The sequence below is a fragment of the Rhyacophila brunnea genome, unplaced genomic scaffold (assembly GCF_057557595.1).
Source record: "Rhyacophila brunnea isolate RB1 unplaced genomic scaffold, BYU_Rbru_1.0 scaffold_9, whole genome shotgun sequence".
NCBI classification, from domain to species: Eukaryota; Metazoa; Arthropoda; class Insecta; order Trichoptera; family Rhyacophilidae; genus Rhyacophila; species Rhyacophila brunnea.
This window is the reverse complement of record NW_028233361.1, coordinates 19,225,884-19,240,758: the sequence shown is the minus strand read 5'-3', so window position 1 is coordinate 19,240,758 and position 14,875 is coordinate 19,225,884. Positions and strand designations below refer to the sequence as shown.

The following is a 14,875-nucleotide window of genomic DNA, read 5'->3' as shown; positions in this document are numbered from 1 at the left end:
CTACTTAGTAAAGTAATCAAACCAGGATATACGCAAACAATGCTCCCTACCGGGCTCCGGTATTCTCTTGAAGCAGCCTTATAAGAAGTTACAATAATCAATGTTAAACTAGTGTGTTGGGCACATGATTTTTAATGTGTCAATCTGGAATAAAACTTTTTACCTTTTTAATTAATATACTTTGCAAGTCCCAATGGACCTGGTAATTTGGAAACACTGAAATATAGTCACTTTAGCCTTAGTAATATTAATTAATACAATACTATGGTTTCTATTGTTACCGATTGTGGGTACATTACCTATCTGGAGTAATTGTGAGGTTTCCTGCAAGCTTGTTTTAGAGTGTGTCCAGAAGAAATTTCTACATCAAACATCTTTATGTCAATGTATTTTCCTTTTGATAATTTCTGACTATCTTTCTTCAAGTCACTTCAGCTCTTAAAGCTTTTTCCCTGCTCCTAGTTTCCAATTCTAATATTCTAGAAATTTTTGAAAATATGTGCATCATCAATTACGTGTGGTCGCAGCCATGACCCCTTTTAGGTGAAAACTGGTTCCTCATGTCAGACTTATCAGGCACCAGGAGATACGTACTTAGATGTTTTAGTGATGTGTATTTTATTTATAGTTTTTTCTATAAGATTATTTTTTGGTTTGTATTTCTTTTAACTTGATTTACCTGTTGTCATGTGTAATTGTCTTCAATTAATAATTTGTTATGTATCCACTAAAATTTTTTTTAGTTAAATAAATAAACTTTCTCTTATAACTTCATTCATTTTTGTTTTTCTCTTTCGATGCTGGATATAAGGATGCAATGGTCGATTGTCAAAATCAGTCCGATTGCCCTATGACCAGTCAGTATAAATATTCTATCAAGTGACTGATATACTTAATCATAGGGTAAGGGTTATAATTCAAAGACCATTTCAACAACATACACAATGTATATTTTAGTTCAAATTATAATATAATTTGTCCAACATAATCTCTTAAAATTAAAAGGCGGGGGGGGGGGGGGGGGTAAGTATATACAAGGCTTCATAATATACAATCATTACAATAATAATCAATTAATAATAACATCATTACTGCAATATGTAATAATAAAAACACATGATGATGAATTTCCACACAAAAAACTGTTTGTTAAAATAGATGGATTCGTAACAATTAATTAATAACAAGAAGCCTGGGTTTGTTCTTTCTTGCCTGAAACTAATCTCACAATCATATTACCAATCAGTTCTTTACGTTTACTACCGAGTCTGTCACTAGCATCTTCTAAAAAAACACTAACTGTTATAATAATAATAATAATAATAATAAATACACTATCTACCAATAATAATATATCGGTCTGATCTTTCCTTATTTTTGTGGCATTTATGGAATAATTGTCAACTGGTGGACACCCGGCTTTGTAAAAAAGAGCTATTTATCAAAATCCCCACGAAAAATTATACAAATTGTTTTAAAAAATCACCACTTCTCAGTAACAAAATAAAATAAAAACAGTTTTAAACTATATACAAATAATTCTCCTGCCACGCTACATTATTTACTATGAAAATCTGGGTGCACACCTGTTTCTCAAGGGAAATTTATTTTAATTTTAAGTACCACATTTAATTGTCATGTGAATAAAAAAATATTATACCATGCTTAGTTAAATTATAAAGTATTGTTCAACATGATGAAAAAAAAACTATTTTTCATACTGTCAACATTAATTAAAAGTCAGTAAGTAATACATTTTACTTCATAAATCAGAATTTAGGCCAAACATGCAATTAATCTTCAAATGTCACTATAGAATGTGAATAAAATGCGTCAACTAAGTCAACAGAACTTAATTAAAGCAAAAAGTTAAAATTTCACAAATGTAATATATTTTACTGTATTTTATGTTGCTTCTTAGCATTGCGATAATATACAACTTCCTATAACATATAGTAGTGGCAGACCGTCTGTTATATTATACCAAAACAATATTCTGGTATAAAAATTACTAATATTTTTTATTAATAATTATTTTGCTCTTTAATTACGTGTCTAATTTAATTTGTAAATAATAGAGGTCATTGAGGGTACTCATTTTTTTAAACACAATCCGATACAATGTAGTGTAGATAATAATCTATTTACTCTTTTTGTTGAAGCATGGTTTTCGGCTAAATATTATAATGTGGTCATATGAGATTTTGTTACTATGCCTGCAACATTCGTAGTCATAAATAAATAATATATAAGTATAATGCAAATTTTCAAATTCGATTTATCCTTATACAACAGATTTTTGAGCACAAAGTTTAACCAAACAAATCAAATGTTCTTATTAAAAATAGATATAAATAAAAAATCAATAAATAAATACCGAGTTGTTATCAATCTTGTTTAAAATTATGTGAAATTAAATACGATATATAAAGTGAAATGTGTTTAAAACAAAGTTTGGCACAAACGTCAAGTTGAATCATCATAAGAAATATTTAAGTTTTAGTTACAAATTGATTGCTTCACAAAAACTTTGACAATTAATTTAATTATATTTCAGAACTCCTAGTGTAATAATTATTATTATTTCAGATATTAAATAAAAACTAGCATAATAACAATTATTTATAATAAATATTGTTGTTCATAATTTATTAATATAGAAATAATATGAAAAATTTCACTTTCAAATAAAAACTAAATTCCTGTTACAATGTTTTACTTTTTCTTAGTAAAGATAAAAATTCGGGCATTTCCAAAGCAGAAAACTAATAAATAAATATCCGAGTACAAAATCTAACTTACGATTATTTGTAATAAATAATTGACCATTATAAAAGATATTTCTCTCTTTAAATACAGTAGTAGTATGTAGTATTTGAATATTCATTTTCCGTACCATTATTAATTTGGTCAATAATTTCCTGACTTCGGTAAAAAAAAAACCACATAATATAAAAATTATGGGAATATTTTAAGTGGCTTATAATACGTAATATTTTACACGCATAGGATTATTTATTTCTTAAGTACAAGGGCAGTAGATAGCATATTGCCATACTCGATAATTATTTGTATTTGGAGTAAATTAATACAGCAATGAATCTTATGATAATATATTAAAAATATTTTACTTTATAATCTTTATATGGTAATATAGGAAATGTCGTCTTGATGGATGACTGAATTTATAAATTATATCCGTTGAAATTATCTAACATAGCAGAATAAATTGACTTTTACTCTTATCTAATCGAGCTTACTGCAATAATAATATATTAATAAACGCTTGCTGTTTTGTCTGGTTTTGTTTTTATTGAGTTTCTCAAGATTATTATTTATCTAAAAACAGACATCTATCTACTTCAAAATTACATAGTTGTAAGTAATATTTATCTTTATTAGGTTAACAATGTTCCAATACGATTATAAATATTGTATACAAATGAATAATGCCTCTTCTTCTGCTAGTAATACAAATACAGAAGACTATGTCAGAATTATTAATATGTAACTCAATATTATAATAGATCAAGAGTGGTGAATTTTTGAAAGACATTTTCTCTACATTGGTAAGTCGACAATATAATTAAGAACTTTCTAATATTGAAGAAGCGAGATGGAAAATTTAAAAAAATATATTTACGCAAACATGAGAAAGTAGACTTTCATATTAGTTTATCTTGTAACTGGAGAATTTTGAAACTATTCAATGAAAATATGAAATTACTTATTGATCCGTGAATGGGTAACATGTTGTCATAACAACATAAACTATATTTGGTTAAAAGTGTCATCAAAATATTACTATACTCAGACAAAAATGGTATATAAATGGAAAAATGTCGCAGTTTGCATAATTGTTCTCTGCATTTATACGTTAAAAGATGCGTAATATAATCTTTTATGGGGAATAAATAATCTAACGACAAGGTAAAGTAATTGGCATTCTAATACGTAGAAATGGCGCAGTTTAACAGTTTATTTAAATGCAATCAAAACTAACAATTAAATAATGTATTTGATTAAAATTACGAGGCAAAAACGTAGTGTAACTTGGCAAATTACAAAGATCAATAATAATCGTCAGTGTGAATGATAACTGGCAACATTTCAATTGATTTTTTAATTCCTGACTTTTAAATAAATGCTAAAGAGGGATGAACTGCAATAATTATTTTACTACATTAATGTTGATAGATAATAAATTGTTGTGTTATTCAAAAGTATAATTTGAATGGCAATCTAAGTCAAAGGAATTTTGCTGAACAATAAATATGTAAATAATAATAATATACATCTATGACCTTATGTTAACAAGATCTCAAATAAAACAATATAATAATAATAAGCACGTTTCAGGTATTGGAAATTAACAATAGGATTTTTTAACAAAAAAAAAACTTTGAAAATGTTAAAACGGCTTTCAAAAAAATGCCCCTTAATGATAAAAATTACGAAAAAATATGTAACACAGCAAAATTGATGTAATTTTCTCTAGTGTTGTTTTCGTTAGTTTTCATCTAAGCAAATTTCACAACGTCTATTTGTTCCCAGGCTGGTCCCACCCTTGACTGGACTGCATATGACGCCATCCCAATTTTATATATCGTTACATTTTTGTTACAATAAATTATAATTAAAATTACAACAGATTATAATAATTATTGTTGCTTTGTTACATCAATTATTAAAATTACAACATTTATTCGTTGTTTTTTACGATAAATTAAAATGGAAAATTATAACAGCATAGTGGAGAGAGACACAATATTATTTTGCTCTAGAAAGCCAAAGATAATTAATCCTTTCTATGCCGCAATTAGTTAATTGATAGAAATTAACATAAGAATTGGTGTAATTAGGGCGTGCAAAGACGCTTTGGGCACTTAACCGGTTAATAAACATTTATATTAAAAATACTGCATATTATGCTGTTCGATAAAATTGAAATAAAATTTCATTGTATCTATAAAAAAAAACAATAGTAATTCAGGATATTAGAAAGTCCTTTTGCACAAATTCTTCAAAGATAGTTTTAACTATCTAGAAAATATCATTTATACATGTAAATATAATGTGTGACATAATTAGACAAGTTTAATCAAACAATTAAATGAAATAACTAATTAATATTTGATTTTGTTTTTCAATTTGTGTATGAGTCAGAGTATGGACCTAATAGATTAAGCATGTGTCTAACATCCATTTTCTCATAGATACAAAATCTGTTAATACAAAACCTCTACTCTGTGGAGGCCCATATGATCTTATTAGGATCGGATATGGTAAAGAAAAATTAATTAATAATTTACATGAGTGATACATTTACATTTCATTATTGATTATTGAAATTAATTTTAAAATAGATCATTTTCTGTAATTTTCGAGTAGATTGGTATAGTGTATATCTAATAAAATTTAGACACAGACACAGTTAATGGCATAACGCTTACATTATGCAGGAAAATTTTCAATTCAATGTAATAAAATAAAATAACATGGCTTTCTAGAAACAATATAATTAATCAACATCCTTTAGTTCAAGAAATCATAATGCAATCAGAGGATAAAATATAATCCCACGGAAGATATGAAATCGTGCCATACTATGTTTTATGCAAACAGATATTTACATAATATTTTACTACAAGCATGCTTGCTAATCGTCACACGAAATTAGGTATTAAAATTAAATTGATTTGAGCACAATGTACATACTCCTATAATATTTGGAGTCGGTTGAATAATATTACGCTTTCGACTGTGAGGAATTGAAAAGTCAACAAAATGGAAAATGATTAAAATTTAAGTGACACAGTTCAAAAAAGCATAATATTATTAATTTATTACTGGAAAGCATTTTGCACTCATATCTGAATTGCATATTTAAATTTGAGTAAAACATAAAAATAATTTGGAAGTATTTAAAACAAAAATGTTTAATATTGTAACTAATTTTGGCGTACAAATAGTTGAAATACAGACTAGGGAATAAACTTAATTCGGACATTTTGAAAGTTCACAATTAGACCGGCTAATTCGTTATTGTTCTGATTGACGTTACATTATCAAACAAAGCCACACATTTTCGTATGTGGATATATTAAGGGACAACTTTTTCACATATTTCCAATATCTGTATCATTTGAAATGAACGATTACATCCAGATCCATTATCAGAAATCTAATGAGTTTTCGATACATATTTGTCAGTCATATCATAGTTACAATATTTATACAATAAAACCTCATTAATTCGAAGTTTAAAAATTGAATGAATAAAATATTGTTCATTTTTTCCATTTTAAATAATAAGAAAAGGATGCACATGGTCAAAAAGAATTTTGATTTTCAATTCTGACCATAAATTGAATGAAAAAAATTATGATTAAAAATTTGAGAAAAATTCAAATTAAGTACAGCAAATTTCAAAACGTGGGTCGAATTAATGGGGCTTTAATTTAGTAAAAGTACAGTAATTGTGTAGTTACAATAATTAGTATAACTAGATGGGTACTGTAAATTACGAATACAGCAAAGTACCCAAGTATTTCTCAATTCAATTCCGACATTTCGTAATAAATACTAAATATTTGCTGAAAGTGATATTATTTTTACATTTTTTTGTACATATTTATTATTTCTAAGCAACTAAGCATTATGCTAAATAATAATATATAATGTATCGATAATATTTCTCAACAAATTAAATAAATAAACATTAAAATGAGAGATGGTTCATCGTTGGCATTATGGGATGACGTCATGCAACAAAATTATTCATTTCTCTATTAAGATTGGAATGTCTCAATGAGTGAATGGAGCTAGTTATCAAGCATACCAGTTTATGCTAAAAAATACACATTGCTATAAACACATAGAGCCTTTCAAAATCACTTGGGTTTCCACATTCACATGGAAAGATTATTTAGGAAAAAATATTATTCAATATCTAATTGATGCATTGAAAACGTTCCCCACAATTCAAAATATAAAAATTACTCCATTAGTAAAATTTTATAAACTATAATGATGGGCGTCACCTGTTTTGAAATGCGGTAAAGAACACATGAGGCGTCGATTTCCAAATACAATTTAACATTTTGGTGTTTCAAACCTAAGTGTTGGTTAATTTTTTTTTCAGCATATTGCACTTTCACATTAGAATAATACTAGTGGCTAGTTGGGACAATACCCACCAATCTATGACTACTATCTTAGGCCTTGCTCGCTAACTTAGCCTTGACTTTATTTATTCCTTTCATCGCGTAATCAATAGTAATTCAATTACAAGTATTTTACACTCATCTTGGAACCCAGGTCTTCCATTCCAGCCATCAAACACTGAAATAGGTTCATTGGTTTTCACATTATTTCAAGTACAATAACTACTAAGAGCAATAAGTATAACCGACATAAAATTGAACACATCAACATTTATTTGTATTTGTCATTTCCTCGACGGATTTTGTTTTTTGAAGTAATTAATTATTAAGTTAAGATTATCACATTATTATGTGAAATATGAATATTGAATATATATACACTGAACTCCCTTTTTACACGATTTCGAAATAACGCGGTGCAAAGCTATCAACTCTGAACGCATGTTGGAGACCAATTTGGCCAGAATGTGTTAAAACATAGAGAATAATTTTTGTTACCTTTGATTTTTAAAGTATTTTAGTGTATACTTTTTTTACAGGTTTTTTTTTAACACGGTATCGCGTGGTATACCATGTAAATGGGGAGTTCAGTGTATATTGAATAAATATATATTCATTTGATTGTGACGATATGACTCATCAGTTTTTGGAAATAGACACCTCACGTCAATGAATATTAAGAAAACTATTTTTCTGTACAACAGATCTTCGGATCAATCCGGGGAATAAAATGTTTTTTTATAATCTTTATGACTGTAAAATACTAAAAAGTTACTTATATATAAATATATAATGGTTGATCGGTAATTTATAAGTAAATGTGATTTTACAAAAGTCTCTAGATGTTTAAAAATGCTCACACTCCACTCACCGGGTCGGTATATTAATATTTTAATATTCTTCCTATATTTCTTGGTCTGAGGGAGGAATGCAGCGACAACAAAAATCTTCATGTTAAATAATATTTCGTTTTAAATAATTATCATAACGGAGGGACGAACGTACACACGTCTGCGACCCTCGTCTAAATATATAAATTTGTTTTAATTTAAATTTAGTTTAACATCTTAATTTATATTAATGTATCACACGCACGCGAAAATTCTGAATGGAAAACTGGCGGCAAAAAACTTAATAGCTAGTAATTTTCATGTACACAGAGAGAGAAAGAGAGAGAGATATTTTAAAAATATAATAGTTATCACTTTCGTTATTTTGTTTGTAACATATTTCGCGGGTCAGCGATCCCTCTCGTCGGCTGTCGTCGATTTTCTTATTTTCTAAATGATATTGGAAGCATTTCGTTATTATTCACTTAACCTAATGGCAATACAATCAATCAACGAGTTAAGTACACGCCGGGTGACTCCCCGAAAGTCTGCACAAAAAGTATCTATTAGGCCGAAACATCACAAGCCCGCACCACATTGTCTGTCTGTCCAAGAATCACACACTCCGGAACGAGTTCTAAAAACATCATAACATAATATAGTCTTCAGTTTATTTTTAAATCCTGTTCAAATAATGCCTCGAGTATTATAAAACAACACTGGCGGCTTATAACGTCTCTGTTTATATTTCTAATGTCACTTCGATCCGTTTTGAATGACGGGACACCTACGATACCTGTTGAGGCGGAACGATCGGTCATGTGGCCGCAAAGTCCAATTTGTCCCAAGAGAGGTGTGGGGGCGGTCTGGGAGGCTGAGCTGTGCGGGGGGCGCGAGGGGGTCCGCCCAGCAGCGGATCGCACTGTGGAGCGGAGTGGCTCCAAAGGCTGTCTAACCATTCGTCCATGTCCATGGCTTCGCCCGCCCCGCTCTGTTGATTGGTCCCCGAGCAGTCGGCCTGACCAAAGTCCATGGATTCCAGTCCTTCCAGATCTAAGCCGAGCTCTTTCAAGTCTAAGCCGTCATGGGGCTCACCCAGCAGCCGTTCTAGATTGAAACCCTCATCCATGCGGCTGTGATCCCTGTCACTCGATTCACACATCCCGACTTCTTTCTGGGAGCAATCTTCCGAGAGCATTTCTGTTTTGTAAATATCGCTCATAACAGAATTTGTCGAATGTTCACCTGTCAACCCAACGTATGGTGACACTTCATGATGGTGATCCTCCACCATCTCTTCCTCTCCGAACAGATGATGTCGGTCGGCCACCGATTCAGATTTGATGGGCAACAGGTGATTTTCGTCAGACAGTACCGAGAGAGGCCCATAATCCGCATCACGATCATGGCTCATCAGCGAATCACCAATGTCATGACGCATGGAATCCATACTGTTCTCATTGATGAGATCATCTAAAATGCTGCTCTCATCGATGTGGTCTCCAGGACTGCCTCCATTTAGTAATTCTTGGTGGAAATTGTCCTGATGATGGATGATGACGTTCTGTCCCATTTTGTCTATTTCATAGTGGTTCATGGTTCCAGCAGTCGATTGGCTATCCATATCATTGTGATTCACAATTTCTTCTTGAGGACTACTATGATTCGCAAAATGGTGAACTGCATCTTGATGACCATCGAGAGATTCATCAATCCTATTCAAATTTATAATTTCATCAAGGTTATTTTGCAAATCGCCTCTTTCACTCATGTCTCCATGAACCTGCTGGCTCAATTCATCCGGCACTAACCCGCTCTCCGAAAGGAATCTGGAGTTCTGATTAAGGACATCTTGCGAATTGAGATGAGGAATCTGAGCGGCGGAAGCCGGAAGCTCTCCGTTTTTAATGAGAATTTCCAAGACGTCATCCACAGTTTGGCTTTGGACTGCGGGGGGAGGGGTCGGAGTGCATGGCGGCAAAGGCGGTGGAGGGGGAGGCTTGTTCCTAGTTGCTTCTTCGTATTGAGGCGGAGGATTGGAGGGTAGAATAGTCACAGGTACAACCTTCACTCCATTCAAGACTAGACCCACATTCTTTTTTCCATTTAAGCCATTCAGTCCATTTAACCCTTCAAGGCCATCTTTAATTGTGAACATTTTCAATCCATCGGTTCCCGTTTGCGTGGCAATAAGTTGGAGGAGACGCTCTTGAGTGGGCTTAGGCGAAAGCATGTACCGCATGGGTTCAGGTGACGGTGCCACTGCAGGCGGTGGTGGAGGAAGAGCTGGACCAGGACTGTGTCTCCTTTGAAACTCTCGATGCTCCTGCTGTCTCTTTTCAGCAGCAGCCGTACTCTTCCCCTGCATCGCTTGAAGAGTCTGCAGCTGTTGTATGTGCAGTGCCAATTGATGGGACTGTATCTTGGCCTGCAAATGATGCAGTGCTAGTTTGCGGCTATTCCGAGCATCCTGCGGAGGCTCTTGTCTGTTTCCACCTTGCTGAGCCTGAGCTCTGATCTGCTGCAACTGGAGTTGCGATTTGTGCAGTTCCCTTTGCAGTTCTTCTATTTTTCTCTGCTGATCCCGAACGATATCATCACCCGTGGGAGTGACGGCTTCAGGAGGACGAGGCGTAGGAGGCTGGGATTCGGAATCCATAGCTTCAGTCTGACTCTCCGGCGACGTTACAGGTGATCGCATCATTCGGCCAAGTGTATCACCGGCGTCGCTGTTTCTATCTCGAGACTCTTCAGAGGCACTGGAGACTCCCGAGTCGGAGATGAATGGCCTAAGACGCTCTATCAAGTGAGGTTTGGCTCCAGAGACAGGAAGATTTCTCCGCTTCAGTTCTGCTTTTAGATCACTCACTTTCATGTCTTCCAGTCGACTCGGAGGAGGCGGTGGCGGAGGTGGTGGTGTTGGCACCTGAAAAGATAGGAATAAAAATATAACTCACTGTAGTAAAAGAAATATTTCGATCTTCACCTAATGAAGTGCACCAATTAAAATAATTTAAGTATAACATAGCTGTCAGTACAGTGATACTAACCTGATGTGGATGTGCCGATGATGAAGATTCAGGTGAATCGGGAGGCAAGCTAGGCGCAGGAGACGCCACCATATGCGCGTGCTTATGAGGTGCCGGCAGGATCAATTGTGGATACTTGTGCTGCCACTCCAGTTGCCATTGCAGAAACAGTTGCTGCTGTCTGAGCAACAGCTCGTAGGACGTCTCTCCTTGCGCCATCATCCCGGGAGGAGACGAGCTCTTGTGAGCGTTCGGCGGACCCTTATACTCGTGGAACTTGATGGTCCTGGCCTTGGGAGCGGCTTTCGATTTAGATTTCTTTCTGTTCTTATCTTTGCCCGGAGCGTCGGAACGTTGCGCGTGCGACTGCGAGACGAGCAACGGCGAAGGCGCGGGTCTCGGCGTGATCGGAGCGGGAGGCGAAGCGGCAGAACTGAGCGGCGAGAGCGTCGACGTCGATGACGTCACGCTGACGGGACTCGGCGCCAAAGGTAAGAGAGTAGTGTGGCAGAGATCCACGAGGGAAATTGCCGGCGGAGGTAGAACGGCGTGGAAATGAACAGGGGCCGATGTCACAACAAGAGCCGCTGGAGGACTTATAGAAAGTTGCAAAGGCGGAGAGCCTTCTTCTGCCGGCGAGTCTTCATCAGGTCCTTGATAACTACTCGGGTGCTCCGGCCTCCGAAGCGCTCCTTCGCATGTCGCTTTGAAGGGTACGAGTCCTTCTTTGACTGCTCTTTCGATGGGCTCATCTGTATGAAGAATATTTTTCTGAATGAGCTCTAGTGGCCCGGGTCTGTGTGATAACTGATCATTCAATTGATCTGCTAAACGAGCCTTTTTTAGCATCCGCTGCTTCTCCGCAAGACTAGGATCAACATGACCCTCCTGCAAAAGACGAAAATCGGATTAAATTTTTAAATTATTTGTACTGAATCCATAGCTATAAGTTGTAAAAAAAATGGATTGAATTCACGAGGTGACAATTATTATTAATGACTAATATAGCCTCTCACGATATTATCTAGGAAAATTATCATGAGTATTGTACCTGTTGCTGTAATATGTGTCGTCTTTCAAGTTCTTGTCTATCAGGGCGCTTCTGGATCTTCGCTTTGAGGAGGTCTCCAGTTTTGGCCCTTTCCAGTTGTTTTCTTTGTTCGTGGAACGCCGGTGGCGTTTTTAATGCTGCAATCATACAATAAACACAAAATAAATTAGCAATTAAATAACAGGTAAGTATAATCCAAAAAGAATCAGTGATATTTTTAAGTCGTTGACTTCACAGGACTGCCGAAATTACCAAACTGAACAATTGCAATCCCCAGTATCATCTCTAATAGTTCACTAGAATTATCAACGCTAATTTGGATCGACATATTATTTGTCAGACAAAACCGAATACACCGTCAAGACTACTTAAAAATTGAAATACCGTCAATTAGCTAAGTACTAAATTACAAAAAAGTGGCCCCAAACAAACATCTTGTTTCATATTTCTCGTGACAGAGTGACGAAGATTGGAGTCAGCGTATAAAAAATTCTAAAGAAAATGAAAATGCATACAATTTTTTCTCATTTAGATTCCCGTTGACATAACAATTGCCAGGAAAATGTGTTGCATATTAATAGTCGCAACAGTATTTATTTAGCGAGCGGGTGTTAAGAAAAAAAAATAGAGAAATTGCATAGTCGCGACGGCGCCGACCACACCGACGCCGAAACTACTGGCGAAAAAAAACATCGGTCAAAACAATAACATAATCATGTATATTTTATTCTAAAATGACTGAGATGTCCTGTCATAATACAGGGTTCGGCAGAGAAACTGGCGATGATAATATTAACCAATTGTTAATTTAACTGTAATTAAATGATGATAAAATTATTCCTAGAAAGTACAGGTAATATTTGAGCGTAGAAAAATCTTTGACCCATCTGTGATATGGCATCTGGCGACCTCGTTACATTCATGAGCTTTATTTAAGCTCTTTCATGTATCTGACGCCATCACATTTATCAATGGACTGACCACGTGACATTATGGATTATTGCACCGGGTTGATGGTCTAAATAAAAATTTGCGTGCTCTGGGAGTAATCAACTGAAGAAGTAAGCCGTAGAGCCTTGTTAAGATGGCGATCCAACACCATAGACTGTAACGCCACAAAATAAAGAAAAATTAATAAAAAACGCCTGTTTCTCTTTTCAGTTACGCTTTAAAATGAAACTTTAAAATATTTTTCTTTTAATATTAGTAAAGGTGCGTGCAAGACATATAACGAGGCAAGTCTACAAAATAAACCAATGGATAAGGAGGCAGACAAAAGTACGCGATGTGATAGAGGTCAATAGGTCGGTCATGTCGCTCGATGAGTGGACAATCGATGGGCAAATACAGACATACAGTGGTACCCAATGACCACTAAATGGCACATCTTAAAACCAGCTGGATCGATGACGCAAGAACCGAGAAGATGAACCGGAAGAACCCCAGCTGGCGATGATGAAGTAGTCATGGTTATTTTATGTTAAGAGAGCATTTTCCTTTCGATAATTCGTCAAATGATTATTTTCCGACTGCCTTTCTACAAGGCATGCTTACTTTTCACTCTCTCGAATCTCGTAGGTCTCTTCTGCTCTTGAAACACTTTTACCTGTTATCGCGAGGGATGGTTTCCAATCCTGGTGTCCTAATGAATTTGAATTTACATGCGCCTGTCAATTACCTACGTGGTCGCAGCCATGATTTATTCTGAATCGGAACCGTTTCCTCGTGTCAAGCCCATCAGGCACCATTAGCGACGGGTGCAAGATTAGTATTAGCGCTTCCTAAAGACATAAACGTTTTCAATGATATACTATGTAGGTACTTTACGATGTATTTTATTTTTCTGTCTAAAATTGTATGTTTTTTGTTTTCAAAATTTTATTATTATTAAATATGTTTTGACTTTATTTTATTTTTTGTTATTATTATTATTATTCTTTTCTATATTCTCTTCTCTCTTGTGAGGTTCATATTTGTTATAATGTAAATCTCATGTTGTGTACGTCTTGAATCTAGATTTGTTATGTCCACAATGTTTTGTTTTCTTAAATAAATAAATAATTGCCGCATGTAGATAATATAGATCAAAATGAGACCGATGGATAATTCTACACGTACAAAACGTATCTACTCCAAGATATTCTTCTGACAATCTGAGATGACATACGCGAAGCAATCCCGCGCCATCTCCGTCGGACATCGTGAACGGCAAATAATAAGAATAAAGGCCTAGAAGTTTGGTGGTAAACAAAATTCCTGCCTCGTAATCGGCGGAGTCCGCCCACACCGCGCGACGCCGCCCCCTCTCCCTGCCCGCGCGTTGCCCGGCGACGCCAGAAAACCGCCCGCGAACTGGTATAAAAATCGGCGTCCAATTTTCCGTGGCAACGCGGCGAATTGTGAGCGACCCGTGAAAAAAACATATTACAAAAGACGTGACTTGTCTTAATAAGTCAAATTAAACTGTGATGAATACTCATCACTTCATCAGTCACTTTCAAAATCACGTGTATCTAGTTAAGTCTTGTCAATGGTAGGAAACCAGAGATAAAAAATAACATGTTCCTGCGGGCTACACACAACACTCTTATCAGTTGCGAAGAGTATCTTTTGCAAGGGAGTAATGCATGGGCAGTCGAACACAACAGTGGATACATTGACAGTTATAACAACAGAATTCACGGTAACTAAAATAAATAATAAATAGCGACATATCAAATTGATGAAAAATTAAAATCTCACCGACTATTAATCCGATTATTTTAGGAGAGGTAAAACATCGAAAAATATGTTTGTTTG

At 34.6% G+C, this 14,875-nt stretch overlaps 1 protein-coding gene across 3 annotated transcripts in view; it reads right to left on the bottom strand.

Annotated features, from left to right (window-relative positions):
- Nucleotides 1–7,147: 7,147 nt before the first annotated feature.
- The window catches only part of Mrtf (Myocardin-related transcription factor), a 191,375-nt gene continuing 183,647 nt past the window's right edge, over nucleotides 7,148–14,875 (bottom strand). For all 3 annotated transcript variants that reach the window (XM_085959372.1, XM_085959371.1, XM_085959373.1), the window contains exons 4-6: nucleotides 12,077–12,213; nucleotides 11,047–11,913; nucleotides 7,148–10,922 (exon numbers count right to left, since the gene is read on the bottom strand). In XM_085959372.1, coding sequence (XP_085815498.1) covers nucleotides 8,814–10,922; nucleotides 11,047–11,913; nucleotides 12,077–12,213 — 3,113 coding nt within the window. In that variant the 3' untranslated portion in view covers nucleotides 7,148–8,813. The remainder of the gene's footprint in view (nucleotides 10,923–11,046; nucleotides 11,914–12,076; nucleotides 12,214–14,875) is intronic.